The sequence below is a fragment of the Eurosta solidaginis genome, chromosome 3, assembly GCF_040869045.1.
Source record: "Eurosta solidaginis isolate ZX-2024a chromosome 3, ASM4086904v1, whole genome shotgun sequence".
NCBI classification, from domain to species: Eukaryota; Metazoa; Arthropoda; class Insecta; order Diptera; family Tephritidae; genus Eurosta; species Eurosta solidaginis.
Window position 1 is genome coordinate 89,412,884 of NC_090321.1, and position 11,120 is coordinate 89,424,003.

The 11,120-nt window shown below is 38.7% G+C and overlaps 1 protein-coding gene across 1 annotated transcript in view; it reads left to right on the plus strand.

Moving 5' to 3' along the window:
* LOC137244122 (MOXD1 homolog 1) overlaps positions 1-10,430 on the plus strand; it is a 122,689-nt gene extending 112,259 nt beyond the window's left edge. Inside the window, exons 11-12 of the mRNA XM_067772688.1 lie at positions 3,994-4,160; positions 9,926-10,430. Of these exons, the coding sequence (XP_067628789.1) occupies positions 3,994-4,160; positions 9,926-10,087 (329 nt within the window). The 3' untranslated portion in view covers positions 10,088-10,430. The remainder of the gene's footprint in view (positions 1-3,993; positions 4,161-9,925) is intronic.
* Positions 10,431-11,120: the final 690 nt, after the last annotated feature.

The following is an 11,120-nucleotide window of genomic DNA, read 5'->3' on the forward strand; positions in this document are numbered from 1 at the left end:
GGTTTTGGGGAGTGTTATCAATGTTGATAGTCCTTTGTCGGATATAGATTCGGTACGTTCCGATAACAAGCACCATTAAGGTACTAACCCGTCCATCCCGGGAACGATTCAGCATTTTGGGCCATCCCGCCGCTCCACTCCCCTAGTTCCTCGCCTGCTATATATGTGTATGATAAGTGCATATTTGTAACAGGATTCGCCTCGCGTAGGTGAGGTTGACAAATGGGTTGCGGAAGCTATGAATTGCGCTTATCAACCCCTTGAATCCCAAAATGGTTCACCTGAAATGTATTGCTTTGACGGCCCATGACTCCCAATATAATCTCTGCTTAATTTTCCCCAATGTCTCCTTGACATCCCATCAGCGTTTCAATGGGTGGTACCTTTGGGATGTTCAAGGGGAAATTCGTATATTTGAAGGCTCTTGATCCACCGCGCTAATTAACCTTTCTGATTTTGAAACTGCAGAAGCCATTTCAATGCTGCATGGTCTGTCCTCACTTGGAATTGCGGCCCGTAAAGGGTACTTGTGAAAATGTTTGATGAACTCTACCAATGCTAGCAGTTTCCTATGTGTAAGCGCTCTGGTTTTCCAATTGATCAGCTATAGGGGGCAACTACCTTCTCATGTCCATCGACCATTTGTGACATATCTGTATCCAGAAAATTACACTTCTTGCTTCTTCTGCTATTCAAAAGCTTTACGACGATTGGAATCTAAGTGTTACTTGCCCAGTACACAATAAAGGCGATACTGCTAACTGCGCCAACTATGGCGGAATCAGCCTTCTTAATATCACATATAAAGTCCTGTCAAGTGTATTGTGCGAAAGATTGAAGCCCACAGTGAATCGACTGATTGGACCTTATCAGTACGGCTTCAGACGTGGTAAATCTACCATCGACCAGATTTTCACATGGCGCCAAATCTGGGAAAACCCGCGAAAAAGAATCGATACACATCACCTCCTCGTCGACTTTAAAGCCGTCTTCGAAAAGGAGCTGCCTATATGCCGCTATGTCTGAATTTGGTTTCCCTGCAAAACTTTTATGGCTGAGCAAAATGACGTTGATCAACACCGTGAGCTCAGTCGGAATTGGGAAGGACCTCTCCGAGCCGTTCGAAACTAAACGAGGTTTCAGACAGTGTGCCCCCCTATCGTGCGATTTCTTTAATTTAATGCTGTAGAAAATTATACTAGCTTTAGAACTTAACCGCTCTGGAACAATATTCTATAAAAGCGTACAATTACTGGCATATGGTGATGATATTGATATCATCGGCCTGAATACCCGCGCCTTAAGTTTTTCTTACTCAAAAATGAAAAAAGAAGCGGCAAAGATGGGTTTGGTGGTGAGTGAGGACAGAACGAAGTACCTGCTGTCATCGAGCAAAGAGTCAGCACATTTGCGCCTTGGAAACCACGCTACTGTTGGCAGCCATAAATTGGAAACCAGCATTAACACAAGCAACAACATCTGCTTTGAAATCCAGCGAAGAACCACTCTTGCCAATAAATGCTACTTTGGACCAGGTGGGCAATTTAAAAGTACTTATCGTACCCGTACTGCTATATGATGCAGAAGCATGGACCATGAAAACATCAGATGAAGCGGCTCTGGGAGTGTGCGAAAGAAAAAGTTCTTCGAAAGATTTATGGACCTCTACGCGTTATCGATGGCGAGTACCAAAGAAGATTTAATAATGAGCTGTACGAGCTTTACGCAGGCATCAACATAGTCCAGTGAATTAAAATGCAACGGCTACGCTGGCTAGGCCATGATATGCGAATGAAAGGTGACGCTTCGGCTAAGAAAATGTTTTTATCGGAACTCGCCAATGGACACATAGGAATAGGGCGGGCCCCACTCCGCTTGAAGGACCAGGTGGAAAACGATTTAAACTCCTTTGGCGTCATCAATTGGCGCCAATTGGCAGAGCGAAGTAGCGGCTGGCGCGCCTTGTTGGACGGCCATACCCGTTTAAACGGTTAAGCGCCAATTAAGTAAAGTAAGTAAGTAAGGTCACGGAGGCTACGCGGGCAAAATTTGGTATACGTCGGCGGTATACAGTCCAGAGGAACTTCTTAGTTCATGCAGGTTCTGTGATCTTGACCAATTGTTTACTGCTTCTTTCTTTTTATTCGCGGTGCAGATGCAATCCGTCGCTACTTCAGGACCCAAATAACTTACTTCGCTTTTAAACAGTGCACAATTTTGTGGGACCTAATTTTAAACCAGCACTTGCTTGAAAACTTCCTCCAAGTTCTTTAGGTGTTCCTCAAAGTTTCTTCTCAATACGATGATATCGTCTAAGTACACCAAGCATATCTTCCAATGTAAACCTTTCAGAACCAGATGCATAAGTCTCTCAAAAGTAGCTGGTGCTTCACATAGTCTAAGGGACATCCCAGTCAATCCAAAGACCATCTCCGACACTGAAGGCTGTTTTGTCCTAGTCTCCCTCCTTTACATCCACATGCCAGTAGTCACTTTGTAAGTCGAGTGGGGAAAACCATTTCGTACCCATTGTGATTCTTGGCAATGGATGACTATCCCTTTTTGTTACTTCGTTCAATCTCATTTTTCTATTCTTCTTTTTCACAAGTGTTACTGGTGATTACTCCGTTGTCGATCTTTTTTTTTCATGATTTGACTCACAACTTCCCGCTTGACCAATGGAAGACTGCGATGATCTTGACGAATTGTCAATTTGATGTTTCACTACGTTAGTGCTGCCTGGTTTAGAGCCACTTTGGTCAAATATGCTTGCGTACTTAAGAAAAAGTTTATTTGCCTTATTCCGGTATCTAGTCTTTCTCTAGTCCTTCCGTACATGCTATGATAACTTTGAAAAATCAGTCTTGCTATAGGGAACATTGTCCTGAAGCTGTTCTCAATTAATAACTATCTCAGCATCTCGGCATCTTTCCAATGAAGTAATTTTTATTGGTGATTAGGTACTTTTACAGCGATGCATCCATCTTATCTTGTCATAGCCAGCGTTTTCCTACAAATATAATTGGTGTTGATTTGTTTGCTGCCTCGAAAACCCACAATTAGCTTATCCCATAATCTCCATCAACTTTTGACCAGATAAACGACTCAGATTTTGGAGGTAACTATTTGGTGGCTTTCCTCCACTAGAACCCGTTTACTTATGTATTCCTTAACGTAGCCAAGGTTAGATATCGATCTTCATGCCTTTGCCGATTAATAAGTCCACTGTCATTATGATTTAATCAACAAGCTCTGTCCCTATAAAATTGTGTAGTACTTTGACGTTCCTGATTGCGGTTTTATATGCTATTTCTCTAAGGACCTTGGTGTCCTCTCAGTTAGCCGTACGCAATCTTGCTCATGCAACGGTCTTATCTTATTGTTAACTAAATCAAATCGAATTATGGAATGAAATACGCCCGAATTTCCAGTCAGTAACTGTTCCTATCCCTTCACGAATTCTAGATTTAGAGATTTGCTCATCTCTTAGAGCTTTGCGTTTACGAACACCCGTGTTGTTGTAACTACTAGGGTTGGTACTGCAATGTGACGAGGTTTGCCGCACTTGAAGCTTTTCCTGGAATCATTGTTCTCTGCTGCGTTCTCTTCAGTGCTTCCAAAATTGTGTCTACCCAGTCTAGCCTTGTTACTTCCACACGATGAGCTTATTCAAAAAAGTGAGGCTGTTTCCTGAGTCAGTGCGTGTGATACCGCTGGAGAAAATGTCGGCTTTAGATTTGATCACATACCAATGGCCGCTGTGCGCTCATAGCCACGTTGAACCTGCAAGGTCGGACTAGTATCTAGATACCCGAACGTACCTAACTACTTTGCTGTTAAGACAACAACAATACAGGATAATTCTCTGGTTAAAAGACAAAATAAAGAATACCTATAAAAACCAACTTTTTATGATTTTCTAAAAACGTGTTCATTATTACCCCATCTGTATATAAATCATTATTTTAACTACGCATGCTTATCCTATTTCAGATAAACTTATAATTTCCGACCCCGTCGAATTCCACGATCGAACTTTTTTATCGCATTTAAAGCAGCTGCCGTGGTCTGAGCCACTTTTCACGAAGCGTGTCGAGCAAACGATGATAACAGGAAAACATATGACATTCTGCAGGGTATCCAACGAATCAGTGTCAATAGTAAGTATGATTTTTTTTTTGTCATAGTTTAAGATATAGGATATGGCGGGGAATGGTCCATGTTTGAACCCTTCATTTAAATTTCAACTTAGTTTTATACACTATTCGTCCTAATAACTTTGTCATAAGGAGGTATACCGGCCAAGTATTAACCCTGCAAAAAATATCATTAGTCTATGATGAATCTGATGTGAGTTTTGGGTTGAAGTGATCCAATTTTTTTGAGCATGTCTTATGAAGAGACCAATTGTATCTGTTCATGCATGAACCGGTAGTGTCGGACTGGCCCTCTTAATACCCCGATAGTGTCTGCCCAGGTAATTTTTCTACTCATCTTTATACCATCACCGGTATTGTTTGACTATTCCTCTTTGTACCCCTACGGATACTGCTGGACAGATCATCCTTGTACCCTACGGGTACTGCGGAACAAGACCTTTTTCTATAACAACGACAACCTTTTTCTACCCACAGCGGAATTCTTACCGATTTTATATTCGTCCATATTACGGTCCCTTCTTTTTTACAATTAATGTAACCTCAGTAACACTGTTGTCATCAACAACGCCATTCAAGTCAAGGTTTCAAGCGTTTCACAAAAGTGCTGACCTAAATTTTAAACTTTTTACATATGTAGGTTTCAAAGTGTTAAAACTGTTGGTAGGAATTTGGAAGGGGATTTGTATACTTGCGTGAATGTCCGGTACAATAAAAGAAAAGCACTTCTTAGTTCAACGATTTAATGAGGACTAAAAGATAAAATTCATGTGTACATATAGTTAACTCATCAATATATGTAATATGTCTTATTCATTCTAATTATTAGAAATATGTTCTCAATAGGAAATATTGAACTTAAAACTCCAAGTTATTATTTCAACACTCTTTCTTAAGTTAAATATTTCTTCAGTTAATTTTTAAGACCAAGCATTTGAACAAATTTTACATGTTTCTGTTTTTGCAGATTTTTTGTAAAAATATCAGAAACATTTTCATTTGTGGAGACGTACTCTAATTCTATTATTTTTTGTTCGACAACTTCTCGGATATAATGATATTTCAAATCTATGTGCTTGGTTCGCTTGTGGAACACAGGGTTCTTTGAAATTTGAATTGCGCTCATGTTGTCGCCTTTTAACTTAACAGGACCGATGTCGTGAATAAAACCAACTTCTTTAAGTAAGCGCCGCAGATATACAGCCTCTTTTGCTGCCGTACTTAAAGCGATGTACTCAGCCTCTGTGCTGCTCAATGCGACTACATCTTGCTTCTTTGCTTGCCAGGAAAAAGCGCTACCCGCCAAAAAGAACGAATAACCGGTGTATGACTTCCTATCTAAATCGTTACTCGCCCAATCCGCATCCGCATAGCCTTCTACCGGTTTACCATTTTTGCAGTAGTGTAACTTTAAATTGATGGTTTTTGATAAGTATCGTAGGACATGTTTTGCACCAGCCTCATGTTCGGTGTGGGGTTCTTGGTTTCTTTGTGCTAATAAACTTACTGCGTGCATAATGTCTGGCCGCGTTGAAATGGCCAAGTACATTAAAGATCCAATTAACGATTGATAGCTTGTTGCGTCTATTTTAGTGCACTTGTCATTTCTGCAGCTTACTTGAAAACCAGGATCTAGAGGTGTGCTTACCGGACGACATGATGTCACACCATACATACTCAATAACTCGTTTATATAGTTCTTCTGACACACAGAAATCGCACCTGTCTTACCCTGACGTTCTGTTTCGAAGCCAAGAAAAAATGTCATTGCCCCGCTATCGTGTAGTTGAAATTTAGACGATAATGATTTTTTAATGCTCGCAATCTCTTTCTCGCTTGGACATGCTAAGATAAGATCGTCGACATAAACGGCGATGTAACTATAACTGCCATTGTATTGTTTGACATACAAACACGGTTCGCTTTTGCATGGGCTGAAACCCATATCTTTCAATGCCACATCAAGAGTACTATTCCAGTGTCGCCCAGACTGCTTTAAGCCGTAAATGGCTTTATTTAGCTTTAAAACTTTATTAGGATTTTTATTGTCTACAAATTCTTCTGGTTGTTTAAGGTAAATTTCTTCCGTAAGCTTACTATTGAGATATGCATTGGAAATATCGATCTGATGTAAGTGAAGCTCTTTCTCAACGGCAATAGCAAGTAGCATACGAATTGTTTCATATCGTATTACAGGCGAAAAAGTTTCCCAGTAATTTAAACCCAGCTGCTGACTGCAGCCTTTTGCTACTAGTCTCGACTTGAACCTTTGAATATTGCCATCTGAATCACGTTTTATTCGAAAAACCCACTTCGATCCAATCGCTTTTTGACCATCAGGCAGATCTACTGCTGACCAAGTGTTGTTAGCAAGAAGCGCCGAATATTCTTCTTCCATTGATTTCTTCCACTCAAAGGAGTATTCGCTTGACAATGCTTCTTTGACCGATCGAGGCGTGTCTACATCTTCACCATATTGTAGATAACTTAGCATCTGATACTCTTTTTTGGGACGCCCTACTTGACCAGTGTGAATGATTTTTGGCCTACCTCGACCGCGACGTGATTCGTTTCCATTTCTATGAGACTCACCTATTATTTGCATTTCATCCGAAACAATTCCATTCTCTGCAACATTGCCTACATTTGCCTCTTCTACCTCTGTTTCGTCTCCGGTGCAACTTTCAAACACTTCATCTTCTTTCCGCTCTTCTTCAACATGTTTACGATCGTCGATTTTTACAAAAATTGTAGCAATGTCATTTTCATCTCTGTTTTTGGTGTCACCTTCGGGCACAGCTAAGTTGACTTCATCTTCTAAAAATTTTACGTCACGTCTTACACAAATTTGCCTCGTTTCCTTATCATACAAGCGATAAGCTTTTGCAACCTCAGAATATCCGACGAACAAATACTCTTTGCCCTTTGCGCTGAATTTACCACGCTGCGTTTTATTTAACGCGAATGCGCGCGAACCAAAAACCCTGAAATGTTTTACCGACGGCTTTTTGTTGTACCAAATCTCATAAGGAGTGCAATCTCTAAGTAATTTTGTAGGTGCGCGATTACGTAAATATACAGCTGTGTGTATAGCTTCACCCCACAATTCTTGTTCTATATTTGCATGCACCAGCAAACTTCTAGCCATTTCTACAATTGTGCGGTTAACTCTCTCTGCCACTCCATTTTGCTGGGGAGTATATGGCACAGTTAACTGCCTTTTAATTCCGCACTCATTTAAAAAATCGGTAAATTTATTGTTTATGTACTCCGTACCATTGTCACTTCGGAGCTTTTTAATTTTCTTCTGAGTTTGACATTCGACCATATTTTTGAATAATTGAAACTTTTCAAATACTTCGCTCTTTTCTTTCATACAATAAACAAAAATCATTCTCGAGAAATCGTCAATAAATGTGAGAAAGTATCGTGCACCACCTACTGATTTTACGTTTATGGGTCCACATACATCTGTATGCACAAGCTCTAATATTTCTTTTGACTCAATTTCAAATTTTTTTGGAAAAGGCATTGCACTTAATTTTGCTTTGTTGCATGTGTCACAATTTGTTTTTGTTTTCACATCTTTTGTGTCCATACCTCGCACTAAACCTTTGTCGGCAATTTTCTTTAAACTTTCGAAGTTTATATGACCATATCGATTATGCCACTTTAAATTATTTAAATAAATTTTTGAACCTTGTACTTGCGCATTGAATATAAACAAATCATTTTGTAATCTAGCTCTAAGCAATGTTAACCCTATGGAATTTTTTACTTCCACAACATAGTTTTTGAATACCACTGTATGTTTATGCTGCAGAGCTTTGTTAACAGAATAAAAGTTCATTTTCAGTGAAGGCACAAACAATACATCACGTAGCTCTATTTCACATTCATTTGTTTTTATTTTGACCGTACCTATACCTTGTGAGTAAGTGAAATTATCTGCTGCTAACATAACTTTTTCTCGTTTTTCGATGAATGACACGAACATATTCTTGTCGCAACACATATGTGTCGTTGCACCACTGTCGACACACCAATTGTATTTACTTCGTTCATCCCCCACAGCAGCAGCATATACAGCGTAAGAAAGCTCGTTAATTTTAGAACTTTGTTTATCTTCACGATCATATTGTTGTTTGCCCTTTCTTTTGCATTGTGAAGCCGTATGGCCACGCATGCCACAACTAAAGCATTTACCCTTGAACTCATTTGACTTTACATGACTTTTTGCTTTTGTATTTATTTTATTACCATTATGCGCTGATTCTCTTACACTTGTATAAACAGCTTGCGCAGGAGCTTTTTGATCTGCTTGTTGTTCCCTTCTAGCACCCTCTTCTAACAGCTTTACTTTTAAAGTACTGAAACTCGGCAATTCATCACGAGTCTCGATAGCTACCACGAAGTTTTCGTACTCGGACGGCAAACTAGATAATAGTATTATGACTTTTAGCTCTTCGTTTAACTCGATGTTCACTTCGGCTAATTTATCTACGACTTCGACAAACGAATTTAGATAAGTTGACATGCTTTGACCAGCAGACATACTGCAACCAAGCAACTTTTTATAAAGCGAAACTTTTTGTAAAGGTCCCCTCGGCACATGAACATCACGAAGTCTCTTCCATGCTTCCACTGAAGTTTTACAAGCCTTAATATTGCTGAGTTGCGTCGGTTTTACGCATAAAATAATATTAGCTAGCGCTTTTTGATCATCTTGATCCCACTTTTCTGCATTTTCATCACTGCGCTTACAATCTTCATTAACGATGCGCCATTGGTCCATATTAACCAATATGCTGCGCATTTGCATGCACCACACATCATAGTTATTATCGCTCAGTTTTTCGATTTGCAAACTCGAATTCATTTTTAAAATTTTATTTTGTAAAACCCGATTAATTATTAAATTTTAAATAACTTCACACGCGATCTGGGACCATAACCTTTGTTGGTAGGAATTTGGAAGGGGATTTGTATACTTGCGTGAATGTCCGGTACAATAAAAGAAAAGCACTTCTTAGTTCAACGATTTAATGAGGACTAAAAGATAAAATTCATGTGTACATATAGTTAACTCATCAATATATGTAATATGTCTTATTCATTCTAATTATTAGAAATATGTTCTCAATAGGAAATATTGAACTTAAAACTCCAAGTTATTATTTCAACAAAAACAAGTCCCAAGTTTTTTTTATTTTTGTTGATTTTGATGACTTTTATAAGTTAATATCATCTATAATTACAGGCCCTGACTTTTATTTTTCAAGGTCATCAATAACTGACAGTTACTAGGTTTTTAAGTTACGGAATAAAAGTGTTTGGCTAGTGTTTTTACTTGCAACCAAGAATAAAACCTAACGGAAACTAAAACCACGGCGGCGGCCGCGGTATAAAGGAAGTGCGTTCGCGGTGGCCGCATAAAACATTTGGATCCCCCAATGCTTTCAATAATTTTTAGAGGCAAATTCTCGGGATCCTCTGCTTCGGCCGATGTAAGAGGTAGTAGACAAAAGTTTTTACTATTTCCTTCTTTGCCTTATTATTTTATGATTATTACATATTATTAGAATTAAACATAATAATTGATGTGTCTGTAAAAAGTAAAAATAAAAATGTAAAAAGCAATTTACTTTGAAAAAATATAAACTGTTACAGTCACTGGGTGTGTGTTTTTCTTTTTATTTCTCCTTTTATGTTTCGCATAACTCAATCGATTCGTTACTATATTACAAATATTTTTTATTTCATTGCAGCCTTCAGAAATTATCCGTTATCCAAATTTCACAGCATTCGTTAAGGAGCCGAGTCTTTGTCCCTTCCAGATGCTCATTGATAGTGCACCACTTAGCACAGCCACCGCGAAGGTGTTACCTACCTCAGTCATTTTAGTGACCGCTCTCTCGGTGCTACTCTGAAACAATTTATGCTAATTTATTTAACTACTTTAACATATTGACTAAATTATTTATTTATTGAAACACATTTCTAGTGTTTATTTGTATTACTTAAGTTATTATTTTCATATAAGTTTTAATTTAACATCTATTTAGGTTAGTGTACTAACGCTAATATTTCAGAAAAGTCTCACGACACCGCTGCTAAACTTCAAAAACGATAAGTAAACAAAGTTATTCAATTGTTTTTAGTTGTCAGGATTAATTTATTTAGCTCTCTTGTTACCCCGCTATATATATGTATTATGTTCAGTTGTGATAGTTAACTAAACAATAAAAAAGCAGTGGTATTTTTATAACAGAGCATCACGTTCTACAGAAAAATTTGGGCAACAGTACCAACGTCGCACGTTCTTTAAGCCGGAGTCATTGGTGCCGTATGTCGTATCGCTGTATCCGTATACCTAACGTAATCAGCTGTTTATCGTTACGACGGTAAACCAAACCCCAGTTGGTTGGCTACGATACGGTTACGACCTTAGCGGCACCAATAATCGATTGCATTGATTCTCATAAGGTTGGTCGAATCAGCTTTTAAAAGGTTACCGATACGATTACCGATAAAGCACCAATGTCTCCAGCTTTAAATTAAATCAAACGAAATCAGATTCGGTATAACCAACATATTAGGGGGATTCGCTTTGTCTTGCAAGGAGCACAAATTGCACGGTTTGTTTATATCCCACGACATAACATGCAAGGCTATGAGAGCGCCCCTTTGCGATGTTATAGCATGAATCAGTAACAAGCGTAAAAAGTTTGCCATATAAGATAATAAAATACGACGAGAAATTATGAACAATCGATCAACCGCTGCGTGAGTGAAATGAGAGGAATACCGGTGAAGCAGTGTTGTATTTTCAGTTCCTAAAATTCGTTGCACGAAAATATATATATACAGATTTGAGCGTACTGTACTGTACGGATTACATTTTGTTGTTGTGGCTTTACAATCCGTGTAATCCAAGCATTCCTTGCAATCCGTACACCGGTT